The sequence below is a fragment of the Phlebotomus papatasi genome, chromosome 1, assembly GCF_024763615.1.
Source record: "Phlebotomus papatasi isolate M1 chromosome 1, Ppap_2.1, whole genome shotgun sequence".
NCBI lineage: Eukaryota > Metazoa > Arthropoda > Insecta > Diptera > Psychodidae > Phlebotomus > Phlebotomus papatasi.
Window position 1 is genome coordinate 3,909,766 of NC_077222.1, and position 20,374 is coordinate 3,930,139.

At 32.1% G+C, this 20,374-nt stretch overlaps 1 protein-coding gene across 1 annotated transcript in view; it reads right to left on the reverse strand.

Annotated features, from left to right (window-relative positions):
* LOC129798518 (ras-related and estrogen-regulated growth inhibitor-like protein) overlaps window positions 1-20,374 on the reverse strand; it is a 65,447-nt gene that overhangs the window by 35,147 nt on the left and 9,926 nt on the right. Inside the window, exon 3 of the mRNA XM_055841719.1 lies at window positions 7,723-7,779. Coding sequence (XP_055697694.1) covers window positions 7,723-7,779 — 57 coding nt within the window. The remainder of the gene's footprint in view (window positions 1-7,722; window positions 7,780-20,374) is intronic.

The window sequence follows — 20,374 nt, forward strand, 5'->3', positions numbered from 1 at the left end:
TTTATATAGTCACTCTCGTATCTATACTCGCTGGAATTGAAGTCGTTACTTAAAGTCTAGGTTTTATTTAGAGGTTTATAGCAAATCCCATCCTCCTACTTTACGTCAGACTTTAAGGGTTATTTACCTTTTAGCCGAGACACTTTTAGAGAACCAGCAGCTTTTCATGAAGTTTAACGCAATTAAAACTGTATAATCGAAAAGCAAATATTTTTCCAAATTCTAGCAAGATATTAAATTTTGCAAGGAATTTTCTTGGAATTTGATACCTACTTATTATATTTTGCTCTAGTTTTTTCATTGAGGGAATGAGACGTTTTGGTAGCATCGTTAATTTCTTGAGAATTGATGCTTAAATTGGTAAAGCGGTACTACGGTTTTTTGCACTATGCCTTTTTTTCAAATAAACACTTAAAAAATTAGACATCTTCGACACATTGGCACATCAAACTTCCGTGGCCCACATACTTGAATAACAACGAGCTTTTTCAGTTAAAAAGATATAATAAAATTTATGCCCTGCAAACATGAAAATATTAGCTCCCTTCCTCTTCCACAATAGTTGATTCTTCTAAATTATTTTATGGCCTATCATAATCATATAACAAACGACCATTAAAGTTCGATAGATCAATGCAAATAAATATCCGGTAAAATAGTTATGCTCATATCATATCAAATAACCATTTCTCTTTTCTTCTCATTCTTCCTATTGGGTTTCTTTTGATATTGACTGGCTAGATTACTTTAGGCGATATGTTAAGAGTCAATTTTTTTGCATATCTTTTTTCTATTGCTATTATTATGTATTATTTATTCACTGGAACATGCGAGTTTGTTTACAATATAGAGTTAATGCATGGTACGTGTTCTTAAGCATGTTTACTTAAAAGCCAATAAAGCATTAAATTAACCAGAATTATTCTTCAGAGACATGAAGTTAAGGTAAGACTGTGATTTTGTTTTATTTTTTTTTTCAATAAAGAAGTTTATCACAGATTTTTCTCACTTACCCGGCCAATCACGACCGTGAAATTTATTGGACAATGCGAAGAATTGACTCCTTTCGCCATTACTTGCTTGCCCTATTCACCATCTCATTTATTTATTTTTCTACTGCTAATACTGGCTTTTAATGAGAAGAATAAGCTGTTTTCACTGAGACTTTTTTCCTCTATCTCTCAATATTTCATCTCAATAAGGTGCTCGTGTGTAATTTTCAATATAATAGCTTGGGGAAGATGGTTTGTTAAATGTATAACTAACGGAAGGCCCCATGATGTTGGGCTTTCTTTAAGATCTTACATCGACCTTTGGAGGAGGAAGCTTTTTTTCTGTTTATCGAGAAAAAAGCTGATGCAGAAACAAAATAGGGAAAGTGTCTCAGGCTTCGTACACGATTCCGTTCAGTACTAACACTTCGAAGAGACAAGTCCACTCCAAAACCAAGCCAAACCTATTCAAAAATCTACCGAAAACCTGAAATGTAATTCACGTACTCGCCGCTTTAGTGCTGATTATTCTGCAATTTCGAATTTCGGTATTTTTGGCGGTATTCCTTGAATTGCAGTTTTATTGAAATAAACGTTCTTTTTATGTATTTGCTAATTTTTATGCAACTCTTCGGTTTGAAAGTTCGATTTTTCAACGGGTTTCTAGGTTAGTTCTGTCTGACATACCTTCAAATCGGTAGAGAAAAAACCTGAACCGGAGAGAGCCCTCAAATCGGAAAGGTTATTACCTAACAAGAGGATTCTGGTTTCGAACATTTCATAGTTTTTCCCTTATACCTGTAATGAATCTCACGTATCTATAAGTCTTAAGTCACATAGTCACATAGTCACATCCGGGAATCCTCTGACCAAAGAAAGTATCTGACTGGTTTTCACATAAAATACAAGAAAATCCCAGAAGATCTGGGATTTCCTGGAGGAAGCTCCAGAAATCCTCTGACCAACTTGGTTATTTTTGAGTGTTCTTGACAAAAAATACGGAAGAAATCCCAGAAGATATGTGAATCCCTGACTAGACTGGTGTTTTTAATATTGAAGTTTTAATATTGAAGTCAATTTGTGCAGTGTGTAGGCAATTCTTGAAATATTGGTTTGAATATTCGCTTCAATATTGAAGTTACTTTTCAATGTCACTTTGAAATGCTATTATTTCAATAATTCGTCTAATGCGTAGACAGCTTTAGGCTTATCCATAAGGTTTAATTTCTCTAATTTCTTATCAGTTGAAAATTTTGACTTAGAAATGTATTAATATGAAGAATTAATCTATTTGAATCTGAAGAACAAATTAAATTAGTTGCTATTTAGGATTTTGAGACTTTCGGGAACTGGGCTAAACCTCTAGTCTGACGACCGCTTAAGTATGCCAAATTTCGGCATAGTTGCATATAAGCACTAAAGTCTAAAATTTTAAATATAATATTTTTAATACAAATTGATTTTTTATTATTTCTTTTAATGAGTGTTGTTTGGAACCTTATAGACAGTTTATCGTCTTTATTTTCTCTAAAATCATTCTTAATACATTTTAAAATGAATAAAAATGTAGACATTGCATTGGTGGCCTATTTCGGCCACCTTCGCTCTCATAGTTCCTTGCCCTTCCGGAATTCTTCCAATATATTTTTTTAGATCATTTTTCACGTCGAAGCGATATTTTTTGCTATTTTTTGCATTGTTTAATCCTAAGAGTATGCAAAAAAAAATCATGGAAATTTGATGAACAAAAAGTGTGGACGGAATTGCAAGCTGGCCGGAATTTTGTACACTTACATCCTATTTCATGATAAAATAAGTCAGATTCATTAAAGGAATGTGGGAAAAATATGAAGTGTTCGAAGACAGAGTGTGTGCGAAGCTGGGAAGGCTTCCCCTACATTTTAACACTGTTAGTTCATCTAGAAGTGAGATAAGACCATTTTACTCAGAGAGTTTGGTATAAAGACAAGCACAAGATTTATTTTCCACAAATATAATTAATGATTGTGTATTTAATATGTAATGTTACTTAATGGTGGAAAATGTGAAATTATCGTAAATTTTCAATTTTATCTACCTTAATTCCTTTGATGAGTATTTTGTAGCTTTATGGAGTTAGAGGAAGTCTCATTTCATTTAACTCACAATAATGCCAACCAATTTTGTCTTGAGGGCAAAACTGTCAAAAGTATTAGGAGACATCATCAGATTAGAGAGAAAGATTTGAGATCATTCGAGAGTGAAATCACGGCATGAAGTCTCAAAGTCACGATTTATCATATGCATATATGAACGATATTGGGAAGAAAAAAAGGTCAAAAAATTCACTAATGCTTATTTATCAATTTTTGGTCTTTAATATTTACATTGATTCAGTTTCTGTGTGGTTCAAATTTAAGAAAACAAACACAAAATTATTACTTTTGTCAAATGATTGAATACCTTTAAGGCAATTCTCGATGAAGAAGATTCACAATACAAAAAGAATTCCCCTGTGGCGTTCGTTTTTCATTTTCATTTCAATTCGCCAAACCAAGTAAAAATTGATAAATGTGGAACATTCCGTGAATATTTTGTGTTGTCGTGGATGGTAAAATAGTTAATCTCTAAAAAAGATCAAAGAGTTCAAAGACAGTCCTTGTGTACCTCAGACTTTCAGTACAATAGTGAGGGAAAAATTAAAATTTTTTTTAACTCTTCTTCAATTCTCTGTGACTCTTAATGTCGACTGGTTATATCGATTATTACACTATGATAAGATTCATGCAACATTATTCCTATTGATTTTTTTTACACAATTCTTTTGCAGATTTTTATATGACTATAATAAAATTAAATAAAATAGAACCGGCTTATTTTACATGTTTTTATTTAAATATAAACTGAAACAAGCTTATCACTAGTTTTATTTTGTGCAATTGCTCCAACAAAAAAGATGAATGACTATTAAGTTTATATGCTGTAGGAATGCTGTTGAATTACACGTTTTTATATTATTCTTCTACTTATGGAAATTATTTTGCATATGGAAAAAATGAAAGAAAATTGCATTTCTACGATGAAAATTGATAATAGCTTTAATTTTATAAGAAAGGAACAAATAGGATTAGTAGGTAATTTGAAAATAAATTATAAAATTGCATTTTCGGTTATACGGTCATTTAATAAAATGAAATGAATATTTCTTTGAATTCCTGAATTTTCTTTTAATCGAACCATGTAGAAGTGAGTACGATTGTTGCTTTAAATAAACTTTAAGTAAGCATTAATGCATTAATATTAATGGTGATAAAGCGTTATAACTTAGCGAAATTCTCGAACTCAAAGATTGGACTACTACCCAAAATCGCTTAAGAGTAAGGGAAACTCGAGCAGTAGTAAACATGGGATAGTTGTAAACATTGAAATTTTTTTTTAAATTGAATATTAGACTTCAGGGAGGAAACATTTATGAATCCATATATACAATACACTGAGAAAAAACGAAGGTGCGATTAACTTTTTTTCCTCATAACTTTAACACTTTTTAGGTGTAAAAATATATCAACATTTTTTAATTTTAATTTTACACCTTTTTAAGAGTAAAATTAACATGAAAAAGGATAACTTTAACTCCTAATACACCTAAAAAGGGTAATATTTACACCGATTTCGGATCAATACAGCAGGATAAAATAAACATTTCCGGAATGTTATTTTAACTTTTTCGGATTTCTCTCAGTGTAGGCATTGTTGTCTACTGAAAATATGGTCTAAAATGAGTGCAAATATTGTACACTGAGAGAAATCCGAAAAAGTTAAAATAACATTCCGGAAATGTTTACTTTACCCTGCAGTATTGATCCGAAATCGGTGTAAATTTTACGCATTTTTAGGTGTATTAGGGGTTAAAGTTACCCTTTTTCATGTTAATTTTACCCTTGAAAAGGTGTAAAATCAACATTGCAAAATGTTGATATATTTTTACACCTAAAAAGTGTTAAAGTTATGAAGAAACAAAGTTAATCGCACGCCCGTTTTTTTCTCAGTGTTAATTTAGACAAAAGTGCCAATAGGGGTTTTCTGTCGAAGAGGTGTTCCTTCGACCCTAATTGAATTTAACTAAAAGCTTACTTCATAAACAAATGGTGTGCAAGATCATTGAAATCCATTGAATTTTATTATCGCAATTGAATAAATAATTTATACAGTGATTCGTTTGTTAGTAAAGGTTTCGAATCAGACCTTTGCTAAATAGAATTTAAGCAGTTTTTTAATGTTTGGCTTACTAAGCATGATCTTGAGGCACAGTAGAATAGTAAACAGAGGTAATCCTAAAATACTATTTATTTTATCTTTTTATCTTTAATGAATAAAAATTTTCACTAGAAAGTTAATTAGAGTAAAAAAAGGGAATGTAGACTTATCCAGTTATTGAGGACTTATGCGGGCTGCAGATTTGAGACTTATGGCTGAGACTTAACGTTTAAGTCTTAGTCTGAAAATCTCGAGTTATGGCTAAGCCTAAAAATTTGGAAACTTAGCTAACTTGTCATTGAAATGAAGGTTTAGTGCTTTCTTAGTCAGGAAAATCTGTCATGATAGAGATGAAAAAAGAATTATACACGTATTCAGGTAGTATTCGGTCGAGTCAAGCCTCGAACAATTCAATTTTTTCTCTATGTTCCTTATGGATTTCACCCATAGCTCTTTTCTGAAAATTTGAGGCATGGGATTAGCTATTAAAATATAATATTATAATGAGCCAAATTCATTTAAAACACCTTGAAAAAAAATGATTTGTGGGAAGCATAAATCGTCCGAAGGTAGCGAGTTTCCCCTATTTTATTATGTTTTGAACGAAAAAATGAGATACCAAAAACAAAATTAAACTTTGTTTATGTTTTCGGAAAATGCCATTTGACAGCCCGCCAGATTCCAATTGTAAACTATCGGTCAGATTCTTAGGTTGACGAGATTGATAGGAAATGGGTCAGGATTGATAGGGTTTACACGATGTATGTATGTATGTATGTATGTATGTATGTAATTTATTTGCCAACATGTGTCTTTACAAAAATTCCCTATACCATGCGTCCGCCGCCGACTCAGCGTTGGTGACCAGCCTCCAAAGCCAAACGGCGGAAATGCTTCTTCTCAGGCTGTATAGTCTTTTGTCGTGTATAACGATCTTTTCCAAATTCAAGTATGTGAAACTCACTAGGTTATATGGGAAGTATGGGATGTTGTCAGAATCTAAACACTAAGTTTTGATTTAGGTCTGAAAAGGTTTCTGGCTCATCTTCAGCCACTAACAAAGCCATCTTAGTGAGGAACTGGCATGAGTCTCAGGTCGAAAGCCTACCTTACACTGGTCAGGAGGGGGGGGGGATCATCGCAAACCGAAAGTCGATATCCTTTAATCTTTAAGCTAACCAAAACGAAAAAATCTAGTATTATTTTATTGTTAAGAAAAAACCGATGTGAAACTAGTTTTATCAATGGAAGTCCGGAAATTTTCGGAAGTGGAAAATCACTCAGGAAAAATGCATGAACTTTTTCCAGAGCTTTCGGCTCAGTCTCCAAGCCTTCATCAGTGGACTTCACTGACACTTTCATACTAATTTAACAATTTTTCGCACACTGTGCGAACAAAGACTGCCTCCCTGACACCACAAAAATCCCGAGAAAAAGGAAAATATAAAATTTGTTAATGCCTAGAGTAGTGAAAATTAGTAAGAATGTGTCACCATTCTCTAAATGTGCCCGGTCTAAATAAGTCAGATCAAGTTGAACGAAACTCAGAGAAGAACCTGAAGGCTTGACTACCAATGAAGGCTAGGAGATTGAGCCGAAAACTCTGGAAAAAGTTGATGCCTTTTTCCTGAGTGATTTTCCACTTCCGACGATTTCCGGACCCCCATTTTAAATAAAATCTTGAAAGATGTTTTTTTTTATTTCTAAAATATGAAGAAAGTACTTAAAGCATAGATCATATGACTTTAAATATCAAAATTTTAAACATTTATTTACTTGATTCTAAAACCGTTGACCATTGACGAGATCGTATACGCTTCAAGTTGTAAAATAGATCAAGAAGCTCACTGAAAAGTTCATCCTCAAATTTTTAAATAGGGTCGGAGGAACGTCTGTTCGACAGGGAACCCCTATTGACACTTTTGTCAAAATGTTGAAAATTATTTAATGTATTTAGTAAAATATAAGTAATATAACGTTTTTTCTATAATATATCTTTTACTATAAACAGAGATGTTCAAATTTTATATCCCCAATGGTACGGGGTAGGGTGTCAACACGAGTTCTTGAAGTGTCAATAGACGTTCCTTTCACCCTAGAAACTAAAATATTTATTTACTGCGTAGCAAATTTCTTTTTAGTACATATACATGTGTAAAGTATCTAAACATCATTGTTTTCACATGTTTTTCACGATAGTTATTTTAAAGAGTATTTGTTTCTGAGTACTTTTGTGAAATGAATATCATATTTCAGCACAAATAGCCATCAATTAACTTAAGATATCACTATGAATAATTTTTACCTCTCTCTAAGATCAAAATATGAATGAGCATTATTGTCTAAATTGCTTTGGTTTCCTTCACGCACAACAATAGTTTATTTCTCCAAAGTTATTCAAAGAGTTTTGCTAAGGTGTAACATGAAAGGAAAAGTGTGTTGTCTAAAAAAAAATAGTTGTATTCTTCAGTATCAAAGAAATAGAAAGACTTACCACTTGTTGAACTGTACTCGCCGATGTAGCGTTTTGTTAGGTAACGAACTGTCACAGCTGCAGAGGTGAAAAAAAAAGTGAAAAAAATAATAATTAAATTACAAGAAAATGACCTGTGTTAAATTTCTCGACTGAAAGATGCCCTTTTTATTATTTTATCATCAATTTTCTCCTAAGTGTTTTTTTTTCTTGTATTTCTCTCTTTTTTCCACTTCACGGAGTGAAAAATTATTTTCACCTTCAAATACGATCAAATGTCTTTTGACGTGAAGAGTTGCTGATCGTTTTTTTTTCACACATACTTGAAGGTGAAATTAAAAGTTAAAATTTCCTCCTACAATGTGAAAGAGAGCTTTTGTCGTCCCTCCACTTGAACAACGTCTAAGTTTTTATTATATTTTTCAATTTAAACGATCCATCGAAAAGAAGTATGGCAATATTTTTGCACTTTCCAGAATATACCTACATATAATGTATAAATACTTTTACTTAGATTGGCATAAGAGTATGACATATAAAGAAAGTGCAAATTCTTATCTTTATGGTTTTTTCGAAATATGTTGCGGAATAGAAATAAAATCTCATATACCATTTGAAGGAGCAAGAATTGCAGTGAAATCGTATTTGGATTGAAGCTCTTATATATGATTATTACCACTATTAGAGCTTCACTTGAATTCCAAATAAAACAATTATTATGGAAAATAAATTATCAAAAGATGCGTCTAACGAACTAAATCAAATAAATAATTGAAGCTTTTTATCTGTGAGCTTTTTTTTTATTTAAAAAATAAGTTTAATATCCCTAACTTCCATGCAGGCAATAGACCTAGGTTTATGAAAATTGAAAGGGGGATCTTTAAGAAGTTAATAAATAAGAGTAAAGTAAATTGTAGTAATATTTATGAGTTTAAGAGTATATTTAAAACATGAAAATCGTGAATACATAGTTGCTTTTTCTCCTCTCTCACACACAAGATAATCACATGGTGATTTTTGGCCTCCAAAGAGCAACAAAATCATCATGTTCTCGTGGATGTTATAACAAGCATCCAATGGTGTGTCTTAAGATGTACACTATAGATGATTTTCTCAGTCAAAACACCAATCTATAATGCAAAGTGCATGAAAGAAAGAGAAAGCAAGAGAAGAAATTGATGAAGACTCTGGCTTTACATCAATATAAACACAAAGTTCTATCACAACACAATATTTATTTACAAATTAATTATTTTATTACAATTCACGAAAATACCATACACAAGTTGTTAGAACCTTCTAAGATAGGGATTTATTGATATTCACCTTCAAAAAGCAACTCTAAACCATTAGAACCTTCTTGATAGCAATAAGAACAAGAATATTACCTAATCCACCTAATCATTAATTTTTGCAATATATTTTTTTAAACCTGACATTAAGTTTTGACTACCAAAGTCTGGATTTTCACACTGAAAGGTCTCGGTTAATGTATAGTGAACGATCGTGGTGTATTTAATGAGAAAAAAAGCAAAAGCCAAGAAGAAAATTAATGATGAGGGGACAGTTGATAAAAATCTTAAGTATTTTTTTGGTCTTATATTTTTTTATGAAGGCAAATTGATCATGGGAAAGTGTAACTTAATAAAATTAAAATTTATTATCTTCATCGGATACAAAAACATTGTCTAAAGGCGCGAGAAATAAAAAAAATACAAATTGACGAGGAAGAATTCGCGGAATGCTCGAACTTACTACACGTTTTGTTTTAGTTATTATTTTTGGTTTTAAACAGGTTGTTACTCCCAAAGAAAAAGCATATGTAAAAGTTTTGGGAAATAAGCGAAAGAATATACTTTTGATATATAATGTAGGGTGAAGTAACCAGTTATCGCCACTTTTAGAAAAATATGAAATTAATTCGATTATAACTTTTGACCCCTTATTATAAGATATTCCAAATTTGACACAAAGTTACTAAGATGTATTGACTCCAGATTCGTCAAAAAAGTACTACTCCAATTTAACGCTGGACTACTTAAAAAACTAATTTTTATTAACAATGCAAAAATAATCACCTCGTCGCCACTCTTTACCACTTTTTGCCAGTTTTGTAACCATTTCTCGCCACCCTCTTATAAACGTCCAAACTGGATTACTTTTGGGAAATATTATGCAAATACATTCAGCATTTCTTTTTCGTCATGACCACCTTATTATTACTCACTTTAAATAAATTTTCTTCGGTTTTATTATTGAAATTAAATTATTAGACTGTTGCAAAAAGTAAACAAAGCAGATTTGACAACTGAGAATCTACAAAGTTAAGTTAGCATCGCCTATTGGCAAGCAATGGCGACAGGTGGTAAAATCAATTCAAAACATTACCACTTTCCGCCATGCCTAATTTTTACATAAAAATAATATTTAATGAAATAATTAATAACTAAATAGAAATTTTATGTATTCTACGAATGTAATTAAATATTCAAGAGACAGATTATTTATCCAAAAACGTAAATTTTGTTCAATGAAAATTTAATGACACTTGTTATATTTGGTAAGAAATATTGGATTCGATGCACTTGCTTAAAATATTGCTCTAAAAAATGCTCAAAATTTTAAATCCAAAACGAATAATTATTATTTTTCGACTCTATACGTAGCAGCAATAAAAATATAAATAACTTTTCGGCTCATTTATTTCATATATTGTGAAAAACTAGCGATTTCAATATAAGTGGCGAGAAATGGGACACTGGCGAGAAGTGGTGATTCCACTCTACTTTATAGGAAGACTAGGATATTCTAGGTACTTCAAACTTCTTAAACTTTCCTCTTTATCAAATAAATATAAATTATTTTCTACACTGCAAAATAAATTACTACGTTTATCGTGTGTAATAAGACTAACATAATCATCTTAGTAATAAAAAAAATCATTCTTCAATTGAAAGTTGTATACTGCAAATGCTTTCGTAATCTTCCACTGTAAGTCAAATTACTACGATTATCGAAGGTAATTATGGATTAATTTTTCTGAAGGAAATTTTGATTCGCTTTTAATATGTGTTTTAAACGATAATTTCTGTAAAATTAAATTTTTGTAAACTTCTTGCTGCAATTAATCGTTGGAAATATTGATCTTCTTCTTCTTTCGTATGACAAAACAAAACAACAAATACATTGGAAATATTGATACCAATTCCACAGGATAATCGTAGGAATTTGTTTTATGGTAGAAGAATACTACGATAAACAGTGTAAAAATCAACTCTTGATAGAAAAAAATGATTTTGTTACGTTAACCGTTGTAGATATTACTACGATAATCACGTTCTTTTTGCACTCACGATAATAGCTGTAAAACTCAACTTTCGGTTAAAACATTAAGTTTTATGCTACGATTAATCTTTCCTAATATTACTAATATAACATTATTCCTATTGTACACGACAATCTCTTAATTTTTTTTTAAACATGATAATCGTTGTAAGAATAAACTTTGAGGAATTTAAAATGATGAACATTGTAAAAATCACCTTATGATTGAAAAATGATTTTTTTCCACGATTAATCGTTGTAAATTTTACCATGATAATCACGTTTATTTTTATTACTCGCGATAATCGTTGGTTTTTATTGTACATGACAATCACTTAGTTTTTTTTATACAAGATAATCGTTGTAAAAATTAACTCCGAGGAATTTTAATAAATATTGTAAAAACTATTTTTCGGTTGAAAAATGATTTTTTGTCACGATTAATCGTTGTAAATATCTCCAAGATAATCACGTTTATTTTTATTACTCGCGATAATCGTTGTAAAAATTTACTTTCGCTTGAAACATTTAGTTTTTTGCTACGATTAAACTTTCCAAATATTGCTAAAATAATTAAATTGTTTTTATTGTACACGATAATCACTTAGTTTGTTTTACACAAGATAATCATTGTAAAAATTAACTTCGAGGATTTTTAATAAACACTGTAAAAACTTTTTTTAATTGCTCGGACTACAAAAGAGAGCAGTTGTACAAATCGTCTTAGGTTGAAAAAAAAATGTTTTCCTACTTTTAGCAAATATTACTTCGATATTCGTTGTATTTTTATTACTCACGATTTAATTGATGGTTATATCCTTGGTTATATCACTAAAATAAATCGTTTTATTTTTGGAATTCACCTAAGGAAATTTCAAGTCGTTTTTAATTTTTAATATGTGGCTAAACTTTACTCGCTTTTCCTAATCTAATCTAAAAGGCTTTTCTTCATATAGAAAATATTTAACAAACATCACTGCTCTGCCCTAAGTATCTTTTTCTTATTTATTTCTATGCATTTTTTGTATGCATCAAATTTAGTTTTCTAATTTATTTAAAAACTCTTCAGATTAACCTGATTTTTGTTAAAAACGGTTGAGAAATACGACTGTATATAGCAATTTTTATTTTTCATACAATATAAAAAATCTATGTTTACTAATTTAGTGTACTGTATCGAACATAATTCGAAAGGAACTTTGAGATTTTTAGACAATGGACATAGAGAATATTTGAATTTTGTGAACAGTCATTGTTAAAGCGGAAGCTACAGAAGGGTAGGGTTTGAAATTTCGGACAGTGCAGAATTTCGGACAAATTAATGAGGAAATTCTGCCTTTGATAATCCAGCAATAAAATTTGAAAATATTCAACTCTAGAGTACTTTGAAAATTATTTAATTACTTGTATAGGGTAAGTGTACTAAATTTCGGCCAGCTTGCAATTCCGGCCAGTTTTTTTACTCCTCGAATTTCCATGATTTTTTGTTTTTCCATACTCTAGAGATTATACAATACAAAAATAAAAATGGCGATTCGACAAACGACATAACGTGAAAAAACATTGGAAGGATTCCGGATGTTCAAGGAACTATGAGAATGAAGGTGGCCGAAATAAGCCACCAAAGTTATGCCTAAATTTTTATTCATTTTAAAATGTATTAAGAATGATTTTAGAAAAAATAAAGACGATAAACTGTCTACAGGGTTCCAAGTAACACTCCTTAAAAAGAAGTAATAAGAAAATCAATTTTTATTAAAAAACATTATATTTCAAACTTGAGACCTTGGCGTTAGCATGCATCTATGCCGAAATTTGGCACACTTACCCTATCCAATTTTTAGAAGATTGTCCGAACTCTTAAATGTTTGGCCGGAATTTCAATTTTTAGCGCCTATGTGCATTACAGCCGGTCAAACGGATAAACGGACAAACGTCAACACGATTGTTATGTAAGTTTTTTTTCGGAATGTGATCGCTGGGGGCATGGAGATTATGTGCGTATCGCAAAATCGGGGGATTATAATATATATCACTCTCTCTCTTTGAGTTGGAGCAATGATAGTATGTTAATTTTTTACATGTGCTTTTTATATTGATTTGCGGTTTGTGGTAAAGAATCCAATCTGTTAAAAATTGTTCTCTATAGAGAATCCACAGCTTTTCCAAACTCATCTAGGTTTTCATTGTCTACGACGAAATGTAATTGTATGTTGTAGTTGATGAAAAAAATTACTCAATGAATTGCTGACTGCATTATCTCAAAATATACCCAAATGCAAGAATGTGAGATATGGTTAGCATAATACATCAAATTAACTGTTGACAAAGTGGCAATGAAAATCTCTCTTTTGGCTCTTCAGCAGGTTGGGAAAGCTTTCTAAGTTACTCGCCAAACGGCACGCAGTGACGACAGTAAAGATTGACTACAAGGAATAAACAGTTATCGTCTTATTTATTACACGACACCACGACACTCATTGAACATTATTTTGTTTTTGTCGTGTGTAATGAAGATTAGGAAAATATTTAGTAATTGTAAAGTATGCATATTTGCGAAATTGTACACGGTGTGTGTTATAAAGTATATAAATATATCCATTGAGCATCTCTGGTTTGTTTGAAAATGAACGCATCTACTGCGTTTATACGCTGCAATAATCTTTCAAAATAGTAATTTATTTGGGTAAATCAGAAATAAATCCCAATTTTTCCTTTGTCGCGACTGTTCCTAATTTCGCCGGAACTGTTCTTATTTTCGCCGGAACTGTTCCTATTTTCGCTGAAACTGTTACGATTTTCGCCACTACGTCACTAGGTTATACCGACTCGATCACAAGGAACGTCATTAAATATTTTTTCGTTTAATTCCCAATATGACGTTATCGGACTTTCAGAATTGCAAAAACGTATCGTATATAAATTTAATCCAGGAATATACTTTGAGATCAAGACTATTTCGCATATAAACTCAATCAATGAGCTTAGGATGAAGCTAAGCATATAGAGATGAATGAATATTCCATAGATGGAATTCGAATCAGCAACACCTTTTCTTGTATTAATTGATAGATGACAAAAGGTACCTGGCAAATGCTGCGAAGAACTTCGTTCAAGAATATTGTTTTTTAAGGAGAGACATTTGCACACAACTAATGTAGCATTTAACAATCATCTTTTGCACCGCAAGTTAAGTGAGGAGTTAATAATAACTTTGGGAACACCTGCATTCTGCATTTAATGGTGGTAAAGTGGAAAATGAGATATAAATTGCTCATATTCTTAGCGAACTACAATATGTTTTTGTGTTACGGGCTCTAGCATAATTAAAATATTAACGCAATTAGTATGATTTTGTAATAGGGCGTTTTTAATAAAAATTTATATTTCTTAATGAATTCTAATAAAAAGCTTAAGCTGTAAAGAGCAATATGTCGATGTCGACTACATATTTTAGTTAGTTGATTTCTCAATAACAAACATGTTTATAAGGTAAGGCAAGATCCTCTAAAATCCTAAACCCATGACCCCATTTTTCCTGCTCTTTCAACTTACTGAGGAAAGCTTATAGTGACTGAGCAGAGCGCTTTAAGAATTTGAGATTTCTTTTTAGGTTAAGTAGTTTTCTTTACTCAAGTTCGTTTATTAAAAAGGGGTGACAAAGACTTATAGATGCTATACCTCAAAAGTACTTTCGCATCATTTACTGTTTACCGGTTCTCAACCGATTTAAACCGATTTATAAATCACTCAAAGCACCCCTAAAATAGTTTTAAGAGTAATAAAATCGATTTTAGGACAACAATTACTTATCGCTTCATTAGCGGTTCATTATCAGTTCACAACCGGTTTGAACCGATTTATAAATCACTCAGAATATTGACCAAAATATATCTCAGGAGTAATATAATTGAACTTCGAATAAAAATTAGTTATCGGTTATGAACCGCGTCATTAAATTCACATTATTCGAAGGCATGAACGTTCAAAGGGAGAGTACTTTCCCCTAGTGTTTTTTCTAAAGACAAAGGCATATGTCTTGCCCTCCCGAAGTATATGCTCAAGTGTTAATTATTACGCTCAAGCCGGTATATTTGCAAATTTGGGCTAAAGCGAGTATATGAAGCTGTGGGAGACTCAAAGATATATTGCCGGAGGGTTGAGGAGTCTCGAACCACTCACTCGAGGGCTTACAAAGATACTGTTATCAATCCCTCAGTCTTCCATGACATTAAATAACATTTAAACTTTCTGAAAACAATTTGACAATACCGGTATCATAAAAGAAAATTGAATGCTCGATTAAAGGATACTCGAACCCGGAACACCTCTATCATCATATGTCCTACCACTTAGTCAATTACGTATCCCAAAGAAACTCTTGAATTTCTAGACGTCCCTTTTCACCAGGGGAAGAAATGAAGGAAGAATACTTTTTAGATTGCTTTTTAGTGTATAGTAAATAATTGTACTACATTGAGAGTTCGTTATGTATGTACATAATATATGTCAACGATCGTCCCAGCTAAGGAGTCAGAGAGAAGCACACAGGAACAGAGTGCATCAAGCAATAAATAAAGTGGTATAAAAGCGAAATGCCTCGCATAATAGTCACAAATCGCGTCTGTAACTAGGTTGTCTTTGGCGGCAACCACACAATTTTGAAATTAAGCATGGGGCTGGGTGAGATGGATGAGAAAGAGTGAGATGGTATATAAGGAATCAGTGCCTTTTTTTTCTGACTGGCGCGGAAGATGTGGAATATAGAAAATTGTGTCGTTGCACAAGTCCTATTGAAAAACTTTAATACAATATTGTTTGGCATTAAGAGATTTAAAAGCCAACTAAAATTGACGGTGCTCAGGAAGTATAGGTAAATGATCAATTGGTTCATTTTCTCGTAAGAATGCACTATAGGGAGAGTTTGCTGCTTGATGCTGATGAATGTGGTTTAGTGAATTGCAAATTGATTGTATTATTCTTTCTCTTGGCGTTTTCGCTTCTTTTCAACTTCAGCATTTGCAATTATGCGTATAGAGTTGGTGGTTTCAATTTTATTTCACCAAGTTCGGGTAGTTTTGATATCTGGGTATAAGGAAAATGGGTATAGTAAATTATAGGTTATCGTTACGATGAGATCATTCGATTATTATTTGTTTCAATTTCCACCTTACCACACGAGAATTTCAGATTCTCATGGATGATTTTTGTTGCTCGAACTCTAAGAGGAAGCTATATATACAATCCATTGATTTAATAATACTTATGGATATTTTTAGACGTTATCTGTTGGAGGATCATATTTTTTCGTACCGCTATGTTTCTATTTTACCTATCTATCTGTTACAGATCTAGAGATCAAATGATAAGGGATATTGTCTACCATTCCGTAATGCCTCTTACTAAAAACTAACATTCTCTAGATAGGTCCCGGTCAAACTCGGAAAGCCAAAGTCCAGAAAGGACAAAAAACCCAAACGCACAGATTTCGATTCAAGATTTTAGCTTGAGGAATCATGGCTTTTGGCGGGATTTTGGTTCTTTGGAGATTTTGGCTTTTAGGATTTCAACGTTCAGGATTTTGCCTTCAGGATTTGGCTTTTGGCATTTTGGCTTTCTAGATTTTAGCCTTCGGGTTATTGGCTTTCGGAATTTTGGTTTTTTTTCGGAATTTTGGTTTTTTGGAATTTCAACGTTCGGGATTTTGTCTTTCGGAATTTGGCTTTTGGCACTTTAACTTTCGGGATTATGTCGTTCGGGTTAATGGCTTTCGGGATTTTGGCTTTTGAGATTATCTCTCACGATATTTTGGTGATTTCGGGATTTTGACTTTTAGGATTTCAACATTCGGGATTTTACCTTTCGAGATTTGGCTTTTGGCATTTTGGCTTTTGGAATTTTGTCTTTCGGGATTATCGCTTTGAGGATTTTGGTCAATTCGGGATTTTGGATTTTAGGATTTCAACGTTCGGGATTTGGCTTTTGGCATTTTGACTTTCGGGATTATGACTTTTCCGATTTTTAACCTTAAACGGTCTTCATACTAAAGGTTTAGCCGCGTTCCTGAAGGCCACAAAACCCTAAATAGCAACCAAAGTTATAGCTTTTTCAGAAACTTCAGAATAAGAAACTTCAGAAACTTTAGAATAAACCAATTCTAAGTTATTTTTTCAAGGAAATCTTAATTGATAAGAATTTAGAGCAGTAAAGCCATATGGCTAAGTCTTCAGCCTGAAGCTCGTATTACGGGATTCTGGCTACCACCGCTTTAGACGCGTTTTACTTTTTCCGCCTAAATCTCTACATTTTCCATTGAAAATCAAGATTTTCATAAGTTTTGAAAACGGTTACAACGTATTTTTCAATTTTCAATTTTGAGATTTTTTTTTGGTAATTTATAAACCATTTCAAAGTAATACTAGACCGCTATATATCCAAAAATTATTCGAAAGGATACTTCAGGGACAGCTCTATCTCGAGATTTCGAACACTCGGCAAAGTTGGAACGCTTTTGTAATTCATTTTTTAGATGAGTTTTGGAGGCAATTGAGACAAACTTTTCGTTCATATTTAAGGTTAAAGTTATACCATCTTTCCGGGTTTACTTCTAAACCGGATTTGGCTTTGAAATATCAAGTATCAGTAATCCACCGGTGCAGTCCTAAAAGAATGATTTTTTTTCTTTTTTTTTCATCGTGAATTCGAGCATTCTGCGAATTATCCCTAGCCATTTTTTGTTGTTTTTGGGTGATGCAGGGAGAGTGAAAGATTATCTGAATTGCAATTCAGGTCAGATACATCTCGAGACACAAATGCCTTTTTCTGTATGTTGACGAGTGAGATGGATTATCTTGTGACCACCTCAGATGTTTTTACGATGAAGATGATGATGGGTTCAGGGTCAGAGATTTTCCCATTTCATTTACTCTTCATGCAATTTTCAGATGTTTACCAAGAAACGAAAGCGAACCTTTAGGAGTCATAAAACTGAGATTATTTTTTCTTTTTTTTTTGAAAAAAAAAGCACAATTTTACTCCAATTTATCATAAAGTTGGATGCGTTTGCCTTTTTTCTATGGGGCTTCTTTCACTCAGTCTTGGATTTTATTGTAAAAGTGAGATTAACGCGAAAGTTTGTCACTTGCAAAGAGGGGCATTTTTTTATTTTCATATATCCATCATATATATTACACTTTTGCACTTCTTAACTGCGTGTGGTGAGTGCCAAGTGAAAGAGAAAAAAATGATTTTATTTTATGTCAATACTTAAGTTATAATCCATTAAAAAATCATTCATAAGTCTGCTGGAGTTAAATCTTCTCAATAATATGGGAGATTGTTGATCTCAACTTAGATCATCCCATATAACAAGTTTCAGTTTTTTGAATTTGTATAGGCTTTGGCACGTGATTACTATACTCAGAGAAAGAAATCAGGGAAGTAAGGTTTAAAGTAAGGGTAAAAATAACAACCTATGTTTTACAAATAAATAAAATTCTTAAATAAAAAATATATATTGTCATAGATAAGCCAGATTCATTAGAGCAATAGGGGAAAGATATAAAATGATCGAAGCCAGAGTGTGTACGAAGCCTAGACTAAGCACTGGCTTAGTGACGGAAAGTATTGCGTTAAGTGTAACAGTATCAAAACTATCCAAACGATTTTAATGAAATCGTATGAAACCTTTCATTGTTTGTTATTTGTTTTAATTGATTACAATTTAGTGTAACGACAAACCCCGATTTATTCACATTTTACCCTCAAATTTTTCTCAGTGTATATTTATGAGATATTTTAATATTGCAAGTTTTGTATCTGATATGCTGTTCCAGCAACTCTAACACTTCTAAAATGTTCGAATGAAAAACCCATTGATTGCATGGATAGAACGATGGAAGGTGAAAATGAAGGTGTGACTAATGAACAGCTATCTTCTGTTCCGTCTGACCTTTGTCGCCTCTCAACTCAATGATTTGACCTGCTCTTCGGTCAGGTGAAAAATCATCATAAATTATAATTAAGCTTCCTTCAAATTGAAGCACAATATGCAATAGATTTTTTTTTCTGTATATCCACTCAAAGATTCAAGTAATGCACCCTTCCCTCAATTTTTGCATCTGTTGCATTTTGTATTGGACCCATACATATATCTTATGTATCAATTGAATTCTAACAAGAGTGGAAAAGTGACTACGTTGTGTTGAAGATGGCTAAAAGAAATTAACTATTGACATGATCCGTTATCGCGTGGTATTATCGAGGCTATAATTAATCATTTCTAGCTTTATGCACATTGAGAAGATATGTTAACAAGAGAATGATGCACCAAATTGATGATGTCGACAGATAACCGACTTCGAAAAAAAAGGAAGAGCTGAAAACACGAGCCTGGAATTCACTCAATATGTACATTATGAGATCATCTTCAGAACCTCTTACGTGATCCACTTTAGACGCTAGAAATACGTTATTTTCTGCACAAATATCTTTCAGAGTCTTGGATGGATTGGCAATGCGGGCTTTAGATTGGAGGTTTAATACCGTGACTTTAAACAATTTCTGACACTCAAAGTGCAAAAAATTAGAAAAAAAAATATTACTTTTCAAATTATTAAGTGTAGAGAAAATTAGGGCATTACTAAACACGGGGTAGCACCAAACACTGCAAGTTTTTAATCGGATATTCAACTTCAGAGAACAAAACTTATAGAAATTTATAGGCATTATGGTTATGCTTGTCCACTGTTGAAAGGGTCGAGATAGTCCAAATAGTTTAGAAATAAAAATTAGTGTTTGGTGCTACCCCGTGTTTGGTGGTGCCCCAGTTTTCAATAAGTATTTCTGAGAGCTGTAGTACAGGTATGTCCGAATGATAAAATTCACGTCAGCATAACGTCATTCTAACGTGGTCATGACGACGTTAATTTTCGGTAATTTTTACCTTGGTTGATTACGTTAGAATTACTCTATAAAAGAAATGTCTTTGTGCTATAAAATACTCATTATTTACTATCTTATAATTTTTTAGCACTAAACCTACCAAGACCCGGTCAAATTGTGCGGTTTAAAAACTTTTTAAAATTAACACATATGTATTTAAACGGTACAATGTCACTATCAAATTTTATGAATTTCTTAAAATTTGCATGTAAAATTTTTTTTATTATTTAAATTTTAATCTTTTGCTCTTTTCCAAGAAAAATTTGTTGAGTATCTTACCCTGCCGCGGTCTGTTATTTGTCCGAACGCGCTAGGAAAAACGATCAAAAACGGTCCGTAGGTTTCTAAGTTAAGAAAAAAGGTAAAAGTAACTTTTCAATAACGTATTATGGTGCTATTTCAATGA